The 15,975-nt window shown below is 36.3% G+C and overlaps 1 protein-coding gene across 4 annotated transcripts in view; it reads left to right on the top strand.

Annotated features, from left to right (window-relative positions):
• Positions 1–15,975, top strand: part of CNTN1 (contactin 1) — a 404,757-nt gene that overhangs the window by 249,443 nt on the left and 139,339 nt on the right. For all 4 annotated transcript variants that reach the window (XM_070789265.1, XM_019960785.2, XM_070789264.1 and 1 more), the window contains 3 exons: positions 4,210–4,360; positions 7,882–8,009; positions 8,320–8,495. In XM_070789265.1, the coding sequence (XP_070645366.1) occupies positions 4,210–4,360; positions 7,882–8,009; positions 8,320–8,495 (455 nt within the window). The remainder of the gene's footprint in view (positions 1–4,209; positions 4,361–7,881; positions 8,010–8,319; positions 8,496–15,975) is intronic.

Here is a 15,975-nt window from a genome sequence, read left to right as displayed (position 1 = left end):
TACTACACTTATCCTTTAGATACTCTTTATCCAGAGGATGATGTATACCTCCTCTCGTCCAAAAATAATCCCTTTACCTCTGTACTCAAGACACATCCCTTCTCTTTGTGTGTGTATGTGTGTGTGTGAGTGTGTAAATCTGTATGTGCATATCTCTCAAGATGCCTCTCTTTCTGGGCATGTTTTCCTCTTGAATTCTCCTCTCGTTTGTGTTTAGTGACTCAGTGCTGATACTTCCTATATTATTTCTTCTTGATCACTTCATTTTCTCCTTTTCATCCCTTCCTTTGCTCAGTTGAAAATCTTGCTCTCTTCCAGAGTTCCATTCCTCTGGCTGCATTCCATTTTCTTTCTCATTCTTTCACATATTCTATAATATTATTCCTGAATTATTATTATTTTGAAATTAAAATTATCCTGGATGATATCTTCTTCTCCCATTAACTATCAATGACCCCTTAAAGTATATCTCTGGGTCAGAGTTTTATCCTCAGCTTCTATCTCAGTATGAAAAATTTCTTAGCAGAAATGGTCATCTGGGTAAATTCATAGATATCCAAAACTTAGCATGTCTGAAATTAAAGTCATTATTTCTTATTCATCCACACCTTTTCCTCTTGAAATGTTTACTGTTCTAAAAAATGAAACCGTAAAGTTTAAAAATAAAATAAAATTAAAAAAAAAAAAGAAACAAGGTAGTAAAAAAATAAATAAATAAATAAATAATGAAACAATCCATTACATCCTTCTCCCCTATTACATCTATTGAATTTCTCATTTTTACCCTATAAATCTTTCTGAGTTTTTTTACATTCTTATTTTCATTACAATTACCTTAAATAACACCTTACTATATCATGCCTTTTTCATACTACTTGAAGTGGCTATCATTGAGTTTAGTTATATTTCAAGTAATTAATCCAGATGGGCAGGCTTCCTCTTCTGGATATGATCACTGAAAAGATAAAGCAATAACTCTGGAGAAGGCAATGGCACCCCACTCCAGTACTCTTGCCTGGTAAATCCCATGGACGGAGGAGACTGGCAGGCTGCAGTCCATGAGGTCGCTAAGAGTCGGACACAGCTGAGCGACTTCACTTTCAGTTTTCACTTTCATGCATTAGAGAAGGAAATGGCAACCCACTCCAGTGTTCTTGCCTGGAGAATCCCAGGGATGGGGGAGCCTGGTGGGCTGCCATCTGTGGGGTCGCACAGAGTCAGACACGACTAAAGCGACTTAGCAGCAGCAGCAGCAGCAGCAGCAAAGCAATAACTCAGTGCAGCCTATTTGATTTTTGCTACACCAAAGGTTAGTTCTTTAAAACAGTTGTACCACTACAAATTGAGTGACACTAAAAGAATGTGAAAGGCAGTGAAATAATAATAAGAAAGTATTAAATAAAACTATCTTTTAAAAGAGTTGAGGCCTTCTTAATTTTAACTTTCCCTGATTCTTCTTAAATTTTAAGGATCATATTCCATTTCTTCCCCTTAAAGTCAAAATTCATTGCTAATATCTTCAATCTAGCTTCTTTGGGTATTAAGCAGATGTTTAGGCTTAGGCTTCATACTGTATCACTTTGGTGAAAAGTACAAAGAAATCATTTGACTTTTAGAGAAGATATGAGGTGAGTTTCAATTATTTCCCAAATGTAAACTCTTTTGTTTTCTGTTGTAATTTCTCCTTTTAAAAAAAATCAGTTTATCATTTTTTTAATCAGAGGATAATTACTTTACAATACTATGATGGTTTTTGCAACACATAAACATAAATTGGCATACATGTCTACCCTCCATCCTGAGCCCCTCTCCAACCTCGCTCTCTATCCTATCCCTCTGGGTTTTCCCAGAGCACCAGCTTTGGGTGACCATAATTGTTATACATTATAAAATGATAAGAAAATACAACAGTTCAGATTGTAAGATCTCTTTGTCTTCAAGCCAAAAACCTTCCAATCATTGAATGTCTATTAATGTAGTAATTAAGCAAACTGAGCATTTTGAGATTGAGATAAATTCCTGGGCATCTTTATATTTGTTTCAATATATTTTTTTGTTTATTGCCTGTAGAAATGGTGTTTCTCGTTCTTCTTTCTTGAGTTATTTAGTTAACTTTTATTTATCTACGAAAGGATTATTGAGTACTTTTGCTGTACCATATATTAGTCTATAATAAGCTCAATAAAGAGCAAAGAGAATACACATACATACCTATGTATATATATATGTGTGTGTGTATACACATATATATGAACATAGTCTAGATTCTGTCACTAGAAATTCAAATATTACATAAGCATGAAGTCATTCTAATGACTGGACAAAAGCAACTATTTTATTAAAAGTAAACTGATTCAAGAAAAATTCTCATTTTATAGATGAATTTAGGCTTTTTAAATATAATTCTATTACATTTTCTCTCATTTTACAAACAATATGTTACCCATAATATTTATTGAACCTAGACAGAGTACCCAAAGAAGGCAATGGCACCCCACTCCAGTACTCTTGCCTGGAAAATCCATGGACGGAGGAGCCTGGTAGGCTGCAGTCCATGGGGTCGCTAAGAGTCAGACATGACTGAGCGACTTCACTTTCACTTTTTGCTTTCATGCATCGGAGAAGGAAATGGCAACCCATTCCAGTGTTCTTGCCTGGAGGATCCCAGGGATGGTGGAGCCTGATGGGCTGCCATCTATGGGGTCGCACAGAGTCGGACATGACTGAAGCAATTTAGCAGCAGCAGCAGCAGCAGACAGAGTACCACATGCTGTGTTAGGTATACAACACAAGTTGGTTGTTTACTTATATATTTATTGCCAATTATAAAACACAAACTAGAAGAACAATGGAATAACCTAAATCTTTTCCATAAGAAATGTGTTCCTCAGAGTACGTTCCTCACTTCCTAGAAGTGCTGAATTTCAGGTTCACCCCAGACCTACTGAGATCTCAACAGCAGTTTTACTGAGATCCTTCGATGGTTCTGATGCTCAGATAAAATTTGAGAATCATGGAACTAGATGATGAAGCACCAAGACCTGGATAAAGATATACTTAGACTCAGAAAAAGCTGTAGAAAGGACAGTTACAGATCACTGGAATATGTGGAAATAGAAGGAATTCCCCCAGAGTCTGGGGGAAGATGAAGAGATTGAGAAATGAGCTAGATGTGGAGACACTAAAGAAAGTGATATATCATTAAGTAAGTGATTTTAGGATCTAAGCTGTTTTCATAATTATTGTTCTTTACTTTTAGGTAAGGAGATGTATCATGTATTCCTCAGTTAATTGAAAACATCATTCCCATAGCTGTTTGTAGGTTGGTCTTAAATGCAGGGGTTTCTGTTTATTAAGGCATCTCATAGTGTCTGCAACATAGTTGGTGCTCAATAAATGTTTGTATAATGAAGGAGGAGTCTTACAGTTTACTGAAAAGAGAATGCTTATGAATCAGATGGAACTAGATTCAAATCTAACTCCCATCTGATAACCCTCTGCCTGTTGCACCTTTGACAGGTTACAAAATCTTAATAGATATTAGTTTTCTCACTTGTAAACAAGAGACTGTTCAAAGTGTGTTTAAAGAATACTAATTCTAAATATGTGTCAGCATTAATAATGGTGGTCCATTTCCTCCAGCCCTTCACTTAACTTCCCTTGTGAAATTGAGTCAAGAAAATTGAATTAGACGTTACCTTAAAAATTATAGAGCATTTGACTGCAACTACAATTTATAATAATCCAGTTATCACCAAGAATTGCATATTTAAAATGGGCAAGATTTGATAAATAAAATATACCTTAGTGAAGTTATTAAAGCAAAGGAAAACTACTAGTGTTATGTATGGAATGTCTGTTGGTCATAGTGGATAATATTTGGTGAGATTAATCCTCTCTGGCTTCCCAAGTGGCTCAGCGGTAAAGAATCCACCTGCCAATGCAGGAGACCCAGGTTTGATCCCTGGGTTGGGAAGATCCCCTGAAGAAGGAAATGGCAACCCACTCCAGTATTCTTGCCTGGGAAACCCCATGGATAGAGAATCCCGGTGGGCTACAGTCCATGGGGTCACAAAAATCAGACACAATGACCAACAGCAACAGTCCTTTCTATTGATTATTAATCAAAAGGAAATAAAAAGTACTATAGTATAGAAGAATTTTTTTCTTTTTAGTAAAAAAAGAAAATAACTAGTTCTTTCTTTTTAGCTTTGGCTCCAACTTTTGAAATGAATCCTATGAAGAAAAAGATCCTGGCTGCTAAAGGAGGACGGGTTATAATTGAATGCAAACCCAAAGCTGCACCCAAACCAACATTTTTATGGAGTAAAGGCACAGAGCGGCTTGTCAATAGCAGCAGGTTAGTCCAGAATGCAGTTCAGTATTCGGAAAAGCTTACTTTGTAAAGAACCTGTTTTCACATTCATAAGGTAAATATTTTTGTTCTAACTTTTTTCCACAGATGATATCACAGTTCTAAGGTAAACCAAAATACTTACCCATCACTGTCCCTATCTATTATAAACATTTAAACATCTACAATTTATAAGGATATTTTAAAAGTGAGGCCCAGAGATTTGTGATAAATTGCCCAAGGCTTCAAAGTAATTAACAATGAGAAATAGAACAGAATCTAATTTGTACCTAACAAGCACATCTATAGCCATTCATATTTGATTTAATTTTATGTGATTAGTCTATTAAACATTTCAGTAGGGAAATAAAAGGTGATTTCAAAGTACAAGTCACCTCTTCCCATCTTCCAAAGTGAACAGGAACTTCTAATCTTCCTAACTACCTATCAGTATTTTAGAGGCTTTGGGATAAAACAAAGCATATAGCTTGCATAGATTATTTGCATAAAAGCCAAACTGAATGGTTTTTATAAGTTTCCCAGAAGAAGTTATGATTATATTGAGTACTAAATTACGGGGAGAAGCAAGTCACGTTGGGAAATAAAAGAAGTGGGATATGAAGGTTGAGGAGCAAGAAATATCTCATTCAGGGGAGTGTAGTATGTGCAAAGGCCCTAAGGCAGAGGGCAGAGGACATATAAAGACTGTAAAAACTAAAATCAGTGCGGCTGTCTTTAGAGGAAAATGAAGAGTGTTAAGGGATGACACATAGTAAGCCAGATGATCAGCAATGTTTTTTGTGCTGAGGTACTTGGCTTCATCTACGAGTAATGGAAATCTGTCTAGAGGCTTAAATGAGGGAGGGGAAAAGTAGCCTTTGCTTTAAAAAATATTCTGGCAAAATGTAAAATATAAATCTTCTTATAATAATCCAATAAAGAATGTAAGATGGATGCTATCATCTCTATTTTTATATATCTAAAGCCTGGAAGGAGAAGGCAATGGCACCCCACTCCAATACTCTTGCCTGGAAAGTCCCATGGACAGAGGAGCCTGGTGGGCTGCAGTCCATGGGGTCGAGAAGAGTCAGACATGACTGAGCAACTTCACTTTCACGCATTGGAGAAGGAAATGGCAACCCACTCCAGTATTCTTGCCTGGAGAATCCCAGGGATAGTGGAGCCTGATGGGCTGCCGTCTATGGGGTCGCACAGAGTCGGACACGACTGAAGCGACTTAGCAGCAGCAGCAGAAAAGCCTGGAAAGGTTTAAGTAACCTTCTGAAAATATCTCAAATAATCTCTAAGCTAGAACTTTGAACTTGTGCCATGTTGATATGAAATGAACGTATTTCTCTTGTTAGGATAATCGCAGGTATGACTGTGTATACGACAGAAATGGAGTGGGAAGGGGTAGGCAGGGACAGCAGCTGTTTCCCAGAACACATTAACTTTTATAGTTAATATGTTTGACTAAGAGTTATTAAGACTTTAACAAAATAATACCTGAAGAATTAGTGTTAAAGGAAAAGTCAGCTTGTGCAATATAGCATTGAAACTTTAGCAGTCAGACGAAGAATGATACAGACCGTAATCTAAAGGTAGTTCCGTTCTCAGGTATTCACTACTACAACAGCCTGGGGCATGACGTTCCCTATTGGCTGCACCGTTAGCTCTCTCTCCTTAATGAAGAAAATCTTGCTCTGATTCCTATGAGGACTCATGTCATAGGCCTCTGCAACCATGGATTTCTCAGAACCATGCTTCATGGATTATACTGAGATAATTTTGGCAACAAGTGACTAATTTATTAAAGACCATGTGGTTCCTGGCTTCTGTGACTGTTTATCTATATCATATTTTCTAAAAATAAGACATATATTTCACTTGTATATGAAATCTAAAATATGACACGAATGAACTTACTTACAAAACAGAAACAGACTCACAGGTACAGAGAAGAGACTTGTTGCCAAGGAGGAGGAGGTTGGAGGAGGGATGGGTTGGGAGTTTGGGATTAGTAGATGCAAACTCTTATATACAGACTGGATAAACAATAAGGTCCTACTGTAAAGCACAGAATAGTCAATATCCTGTAATAAACCATAATGGAAAACAATTTTAAAGCTTTATAAAATAATGTAAAAATCCAGGGTCAGATAATCCAATAATGACTCTAAGTGCAAACATTATATAATAAAGTTATATAATAATAACCAAAGTATTAATATATGTAATATAAATCATGTATGATATATCATAATATATGTGATATTAATATCATATGAATTAGATGTAAAAGTTATAAGAAATGAGTTTTTGGTCTCCTGGCTCTAAGGAAGAGGCAGACAGGCAGAGGGAACAGATTTAAGTTCTATTAGTATGAAAGATTTAGTTTACATTCATAGAAGACTTTCCTAAGTAGTAATTTATATACAAGCTTTCACCAAGGGATATTTTACAATATCTTTGTTTGAAAGTTTCTAAAAATAAAATATGTTTGTATTTCTCTGTAACTGTGGAAATAACAGTCTGTTCTAACTTTCAAGTCTGAAGTTCTGAGGTCACTTTCCTGGAAGATCTGGACTCATATGTTTCAGGCTTGTGACTTGTCTAAGTCTATCTCACAGTGGTTTAAAAATCATTTACAGTGGTGTGTAAACAGCCACTGCTTCAGTCAGACTCCATGTAGTTCATATATTCAAAATCAGCTTATTTGAGTGCCTCTTCATTGTTCCATGTCTCCCTCCTTAAGGAGTTTCTGGAAAATAGTATTTTTTGTTTTGTTTTTTCTTAATGAATATATATGTTAATCGATATGTTAACTAGTTGGACACAGGGCTAAAAACAAAACAGATAAAAATTACTGACATCTAATGCAAAGATCGATAAATAAGTAAAACTGAAGTACTTTTCTGATGAAATATGTATTAGGAAGAAAAATTCTGGGAACAAGGATAGCATGAGGAATGCCGGGACAGTAGCAGAGCATGTGTGCCTGTGTGCATGTCGTAATATCTGGAGTTATCAGGCAAAGCTTTCCTGAAGGTGCCACTGGGGAAAACCCTGAAGAATGTAGGAAATGAACTGTGAAATTGTACTGGGCCTGAAAGGACAATCTGAGGACTGTGGCCCTTACTACGCATAAGGTGGAAAAGTCACTGGAGGGTCCTGAGCTGTGGAGTGACATCAGTGAGCCAGAGAGTGATATGATACTAGTTATATGACATATATCTTCATGTCTGGCTGACATGTGGGAAAGGAGACTGTGGAGAGACAAGGATGGCAGCAGGAAGATAGGATTACTGTGATAGTCCAAGAAAAAAAGATTGCTTCCCAAAACAATTTGATGTTGGAAGAATGTTCTATACAAAGGCAGAATGTTTCATCTTTTAAAAGTCTCTGTCAAGCAATTTATATAAAATGTTAATGATACAAAGATGTTAGTGTTTTTAATCTAGTACATAGAATAATGGCATATTTCATTAAATTAATTTTGTGAAGTATGTATTTTTTTCATTTCATAGAATACTCATTTGGGAAGATGGTAGCTTAGAAATCAATAACATTACAAGGAGTGATGGAGGTGTCTATACATGCTTTGTGGAAAATAATAAAGGGAAGGCTAATAGCACTGGGACTCTTGTTATCACAGGTAAGAAAACATTTGATTAATTTTACATTTTTTTTTAAAGTTTAACAATGCTTAGTTTCTAATGTGCCATAAGACATGTGATTCTGTACCAAGCTTATGAGACAACTCATGTATTGATGCTTCCACTTCAAAAGCCTTCTGGGCAAATCTCTTGCTTGATGAAACTGTCCCTGGAATTTGATTAGTAGACATCTTACTCCTTTGCCCAGGGAATTCAATTATATTGATTTTTATTTTGTAATATACCAGATAATATGGTGTCTCCTAATATTTTGAAATGTGCTTTACTCCTCTATTTAAAAATATTTAGATCCCACACGAATTATATTGGCCCCGATTAACGCTGATATCACTGTTGGAGAAAATGCCACCATGCAGTGTGCCGCTTCCTTTGATCCTGCCCTGGATCTGACATTTGTTTGGTCCTTCAATGGTTATGTGATCGACTTTAACAAAGAGAACATTCATTACCAGCGGAATTTTATGGTATGTGTTTTATTTATGGCATGTCCTTATTTTCATCTTATTAACATTCTGATAATGTCCATGTGTCTGCATTGGAATTTTTATTACTAAATCATATACTTGAGACTGAAAAACAGGCAATATTTTTTTCATGGGCCTCCTTAAATTAATTGTAGTATTAAACCTTTCTAAAAATGATTAGCCCTGAGGATTTTGGTAGTGAGCCACTAGGGAAGCCCAACAATACTGGAGTGGGTAGCCTATCCCTTCTTCAGTAGATCTTCCTGACCCAGGAATCGAATCATGGTCTCCTGCATTGCAGGTTACCAGCTGACTACTAGGAAAGCCCTCATTATGTCCATTTTCTCTTTATTGTAATACAATTTTATGTTAATGTGCACTCTACCTCATTATATCTATACTTCAGGTTCTAAGTGACTTCATTTCAAATGAGGTAAGAGAACAGAACTTATCCTTTGCTATAATGATGATTTTAGGTCATTTATTTTTTTTTTTTTTTCGTTGAGGGTAAGAAATAGACAAAATATATACATGGAAAGCTCAACATTCAGAAAACTAAGATCATGGCATCTGGTCCCATCAATTCATGGGAAATAGATGGGGAAACAGTGGAAACAGTGTCAGACTTTATTTTAGGGGCTCCAAAATCACTGCAGATGGTGATTGCAGCCATGAAATTAAAAGACACTTACTCCTTGGAAGGAAAGTTATGACAACCTAGATAGCATATTCAAAAGCAGAGCCATTACTTTGCCAACAAAGGTTCATCTAGTCAAGGCTATGGTTTTTCCAGTGGTCATGTATGGATGTGAGAGTTGAACTGTGAAGAAGGCTGAGCACCAAAGAACTGATGCTTTTGAACTGTGGTGTTGGAAAACTCTTGAGAGTCCCTTGGACTACAAGGAGATCCAACCAGTTCATCCTAAAGGAGATCGGTCCTGGGTGTTTATTGGAAGGATTGATGCTGAAACTCCAGTACTTTGGCCACCTTATGTGAAGAGTTGACTCATTGCAAAAGACTCTGATTCTGGAGGGATTGGGGGCAGGAGGAGAAGGGGACAACAGAGGATGAGATGGCTGGATGGCATCACCAACTTGATGGACATGAGTTTGAGTAAACTCCGGGAGTTGGTGATGGACAGGGAGGCCTGGCGTGCTGTGATTCATGGGGTCGCAAAGAGTCGGACACAACTGAGCGCCTGAACTGACTGATACATGGAAAGGTTTGGAGAAGTAGTTCATGTGATTTTTAAAGGTCTAAATGGCTGTATTTTAAGAATAGGAAGCATGGTGATGTCACTGTATAGAAATAAAGAAAACAGAGGAAAAGGAGGAGGGGGTAATGCAGGAACAACAACTTCTGTAGGAACACCCTTGGTTGCACTGATGCGTGAAGTCGCTCAGCCGTGTCCAACTCTTTGCGACCCCGTGGACTGTAGTCCCCCAGGCTCCTCCGTCCAAGGGATTCTCCAGGCTAGAATACTGGAGTGGGTTGCCATTTCCTTCTCCATTGCACTGATAAGGCTCCTTAAATTATGATGAATTTAAAGTGCAAATTGATCACTGCTCCTGTCAGTCTGTTCTCTAGAAAAGCAATCATTTAAGAGCCTAAAGATCTATCTAGACCATATGCTTAGTTAAGAAACTAAGTTACTTCTTTTAGAAGTCAATTATAATAAGTTTGAATTAACTCAGTATAGTATTTAAGATTTTTCAAGTCCTATGAAATCTGAAGTTTGATACATGTGAAGTGAAGTGAAGTGAACTCGCTCAGACATGTCTGACTCTTTGTGACCCCGTGGACTATAGCCCACCAGGCTCCTCTGTCCATGGGATTCTCCAGGCAAGAATACTGGAGTGGGTTGCCATTTCCTTCTCCAGAGGATCTTCCCAACCCAGGGATCGAACTCAAGTCTGCCGCATGGCAGGCAGATGCTTTATCGTCTGAGCCACCAGGGAATCATAATATGATACTTTCAGATTGTCTGCTGCTGCTGCTGCTAAGTCACTTCAGTCGTGTCCAATTCTGTGCAACTCCATAGACGGCTCAACAAGCTCCTCTGTCCACAGGATTCTCTAGGCAAGAATACTGGAGTGGGTTGCCATTTCCTTCTACATTCAAATTGTCTAACTATCCTTAAAAAATTCATCTAGAACATCACACTTTAAAAAGCCAAAACAAGCATTCAGTCAGGTTGAGACTGATTTTAACGGGCTGAAAAGACTTATTTTTAATTCTTTATTAGATAGATGCATAAAACAATTATCAACACAGTATCAATATTTATGCCTTCCATATGTCCGCTGTAATTCCAGTTTCTTTCTTTTTAATCTAACAGATCTAGGTACAACTGCGCATATACAGAGAATCTACTGTCTTTCAGTTTCTGAACCAAATTTACACTTTAAAACTAAACAACTGGGAATTTATGGAAGACAATTTTAACAGAACATATGATACTTTTTCCTTATATGCCTATTTTGATGTGCTTAATCATAATCATGACCAACATTAGTAAATTTGGTACCATTGTCTTTGATAATTTCTTCACATTATGTTTTGTTTTGCAAGAAAAGCCAATACCACTCAGTTTTCATTCATTTGAAGAAAAAAAAAAAAGTAAACAAAATAGAGGTTTGTTTGTTTGTTTTTAAAGTAGACTCTTGAATTTTAGTTCCTTGGTATTATACACTGAATAATGTCTAAAATGCAGCAAGTATAATTTATATAAGTACTTACTTTTAGCTGCAGTGGAGTCTATGAAAATAAATTGGCAGTTATAAATTGCCCAAATAAAGCTGAAACTTCAAATGCCGAGCCTCTATTTTCTTTAAAATGATAGTTTCTTTTTGTTGATTGATTCAAATAAACATTTCAAAAGAAAGAAATTAAAGGAGGAAGGAAGAAAGGAAGGAAGGGAGAGAAGGAGAGAGGAAGGAAAAAAGACAAAAAGAGAGAAGTTGGGGGAGGGGAGAGGAAAAAAAAGAAAAAAGAAGCTCATGAAGAAATAACTGAAATCCTAATTAAGAAATTAATATTAAATTGGCTGATAATGATGTAAAAATTGGCTTAAAGCTCAACATTCAGAAAACTAAGATCATGGAATCTGGTCCCATCACTTCATGGCAAATAGATGGAGAAACAGTAGAAACAGTGGCAAACTTTATTCTTGGGGGGCTCCAAAATCATTGCAGATGGTGATTGCAGCCATGAAATTAAAAGATGTTTACTCCTTGGAAGAAAAGCTATGACCAACCTAGACAGCATATTAAAAAGCAGAGATATCACTTTGCCAACAAAGGTCCATCTAGTTAAGGCTATGGTTTTTCCATGAGTCATGTATGGATGTAAGAGTTGGACTTTTAGAAAGCTGAGCACCAAAGAATTGATAAATTTAAACTGTGGTGTTGGAGAAGACTTTTGAGAGTCCCGTGGCCTGCAAGGAGATCCAACCAGTCCATCCTAAAGGAGATCAGTCCTGAGTGTTCATTGGAAGGACTGATGTTGAAGCTGAAACTCCAATACTTTGGCCACTTGATGCAAAGAGCTGACTCATTTGAAAATACCCTGATGCTGGAAAAGATTGAAGGCGGGAGAAGAAGGGGACGACAGAGGATGAGATGGTTAAATGGTGTCACCAACTCAATAGACATGAGTTTGAGTAAACTCCAGGAATTGGTGATGGACAGGGAGACCTAGCGTGGTGCAGTCCATGGCGTCGCAAAGAGTCAGACAAGACTGAGCGACTGAACTGAACTGAATGATATAAAAGTCTTTGATCATCATTCATTCACTGTACTCCTTCCTTCCGGATGTTAACCACAGAGCTTCATGATTTCCCCTCAGAGAAGCCAGAACAGACCCTAACTGCAGGCCAGTGCTCTGGCCTAAGGGACTTAGTTTCAGCTTCATTTCACCAAATAAGGAGTATAATAATAATCAGTGGCAGAAATCATACTCACTGGCTAAATATGCAACTTCAGTTCAGTTCAGTTCAGTTGCTCAGTCATGTCCGACTCTTTGTGACCCCATGGACTGAAGCAGGCCAGGCCTCCTCCCTTCAGTTCAGTTCATCGCTCAGTCCTGTCTGACTCTTGGCGACCCCATGAACTGTAGCACGCCAGACCTCCCTGACCATCACCAACTGCCGGAGTCCACCCAAACCCATGTCCATTGAATTGGTGAGCATATAGGGCACCTACTGACCTGCGGAGTTCATCCTTCAATGTCCTATCTTTTTGCCTTTTCATACTGTTCATAGGGTTCTCAAGGCAAGAGTACTGAAGTGGTCCATCACCACCAAACTGATGTCCATTGAGTCAGTGATGCCATCCAACCTTCTCATCCTCTGTCCTCCCCTTCTCCTCCCACCTTCAGTCTTTCCCAGTATCAGGGTCTTTTCAAATGAGTCAGCTCTTCACATCAGGTGGCCAAAGAATTGGAGTTTCAGCTTCAACATCAGTCCTTCCAGTGAACACCCAGGACTGATCTCTTTTAGGATGGACTGGTTGGATCTCCTTGCAGTCCAAGGGACTCTCAAAAGTCTTTTCCAACACCACAGTTGAAAATCATCAGTTCTTTGGTGCTCAGCTTTCTAAAAGTCCAACTCTCACATCGATACATGATGCCTGGAAAAACTATAGCCTTAACTAGATGGACCTTTGTTGGCAAAGTGATGTCTCTGCTTTTTAATATGCTATCTAGGTTGGTCATAACTTTTCTTCCAAGGAGTAAAAGCAAAGGCACATTTTTAGCACTTTGTAGATGGACAAGTCGATTTAATTCTGTAAATAATTTAAAAAACCAGACAAGAAATGTATTTTAAAATAAATTGTTAAACTTAATTCAGTCTTTTGAACCTAAAAAAGACCTTTAACACTTTCCCTTGCATCTTCCTTCTCTTTCAAAGCAAATTTCAAAGTCACACTTCACTGCTAAATGTTTCTGATCCACCTTTTGTAAGATAGTCCTAATGCTAGCAAGTGCTTCTGAGGTTACTGATAGACCACTCTCAGAAGAAGAGGCTCTTCCAATCTAAAACTCAGTGAACACATAACAGTGATGGCAGGTACGGGGAAAGCAAATGTGAGGAAAGGATCACAGCTGCTTGTATTTGTCTCTTATCCAAGTTGCGCTATCAAATACATCAATATATAATGTTGAAGATTTTAAAATCATGTTTTTATATTTTATTTAATTCTGGCAACATTTTAATTATTAAATATCATGTATTCACTTAAAAATATAGTATTGAACCCATACTACGGCAGAAACAGTGATACGTACTAGAGTAAAGAAAACACTGAATAAGACAAATGCAGGCACTATTGAGATCTATTTTGATTGGGCTTTTTCTGTAAACCTACATCACTGGAAATGCCTTGAGGAGTAACAATGTAGTTTCCTTTGCTTACAGAAATACCTGTTAGACCGTAACATTTTGAAGTGTATCCATATTCCATTGGAGGTCAAAGAAGCCCAACTAAAAGCATTGTGGACTGACTGACGCGACAACTGTGGGTTCAGCAAAAACTATTTTTTAAAAGGCTATCATCAAGATTGTGACTCAGACATTGGCGTAACTAACTATGCAAGGACTCGGAACATGTGAAATTCCTAAAAAATTTATTGAGAGATAATTTTGCCTGTATTACATTACACAAAATAAAAAGAAAGCCCTTTATATTTTTTGTAAAAAAAAAAAAAAGACAAACACAGGCACTAACCTAAAATCATAGCTACCCTATGAGTTTAAAATTCAAATATAAATATTTGGAAAAAAATAACCTGGTAGTTATCGCAGTTAACAAAACTATCATCATCATCATATTTAAATCATTTAAATTGTTAAAAATTAATAACAAACTCTAATTCATGAAGAATATAGACATTAAAATTTAGACTTTTAATTTAAGAATCTGTTTGTATTTTCTAGTTTGATTTCAATAATATATTATATTCAATAATCAAGCATTGTTGATTTTAGCTTGCTATCCTTGATCTTGCCACTATGTGGCAACCTTACATAAGGTTTCAAATTTCACAACATGGACTCTGGAACTTGAAGTTTTATGAAACTAAACAAGTATATTTCCTTATATCTAAGATGTATGATTTAATTTCTTTCTTTATACTTCTTCCAATTATATTCATATAATTATCAGGGGGAAAGTAACTATATTTTTGAAAATGTGCATTTCCTTTAAGAATTTATAGTGACCTATAAAATTTAAATACATAAATAACATTTCTATTACATTTATAATCTTGCTTTATGTAAAACTCTTTTGAATTAGTTAATTTTAAAATGGAGCTATTAATTTTAAAGCTGTAAGTAAACAATACTGATTATAGAAAAAGACTTAAAGGTTAACTATATAATTTACCTGTCACGTTATTTATCCTGTCACTATTCAAATAAATATTCACTGAGTATTATATGGTTATGTAATCAGGGTCAGTAAATGTTTCATTTGAACTTGAATTTATGCATTGATGTTAAGTATTCTTATATTTATACATATATATGAATTATAAATGTCATAACTTTGGAACTTTGATACAATACGCTTATAATTAATTTATCTGGCATTCTTTTATTCTGTTAAAATTATATGGCAAATACATAAATTTTTCAAGTCCAAATATAAAATGATTTCTATTTTGATTTTCCAATCCTGTAGCTACTTCTCCCTTAGAGTAAATAAAAAAGCAGCATCATTTTACTTACTAATTTAATTTTTAACCCCGTTTGCTCTAGAAAAGACCTGAGACACTTTACCAAGAAATATGTATTTATAACATATCATTTTTGGCTCTCCCATGGTGATACCTGATATGCAGATTTTTTTTTCAAGAACTTTTGACAGCTACTTTGAGTCATTTTCTGTCAACTATTCGTCAATTCGCCCTGTCAGAGCTACTATCTAAGTTTAAGTTTCTTTAACTTTCTAATTCTGGTATTGCCACTGAAATAACAGCTCTTTCTCTAATTAAAAATAAAAGTTAAAAGTATAATTCAGGTAGAAGATTTTACATACCTGTTTTGAATTCATAAATATCATATAAATTGTTCAGAGACTTTGCCACAACTGGAGCTCTGGGCTCAATTTTTTTCATTTCTTATTCTGTGACTCTGAGTCAGTGATTAAGCCTCTCTAAGTTTCATATTTCCCCCTTGGTAAAATTTTATTAGTAATTCACCTACATCACTAGTTGCTTCATTGGGTTTGCAACATGTGTTACTTCATAGTATTTTTGTGAGAATCCTATGAGAGAATGCCTATAAAGTGCCTGGCACAAGATCTGGCAAATGGTGGTTTATTACTAATACTTTTATAATAGAGCAATCATTCTTCATTGAAAATTCCAGAAGATTTTGCCAGATAGTTTTGTCTGGTTACAGATCTCATTTTTCGTGATTTATATTTTGCACTGCTTGCTGTACTGAATACCTAGTCTGAAACAAAAGATTCTAGG

This window comes from Bos indicus, chromosome 5 (assembly GCF_029378745.1).
Source record: "Bos indicus isolate NIAB-ARS_2022 breed Sahiwal x Tharparkar chromosome 5, NIAB-ARS_B.indTharparkar_mat_pri_1.0, whole genome shotgun sequence".
Taxonomy (NCBI): domain Eukaryota; kingdom Metazoa; phylum Chordata; class Mammalia; order Artiodactyla; family Bovidae; genus Bos; species Bos indicus.
Note: the sequence above shows the minus strand (reverse complement) of the source record. Positions and strands in the feature narration are given on the sequence as shown.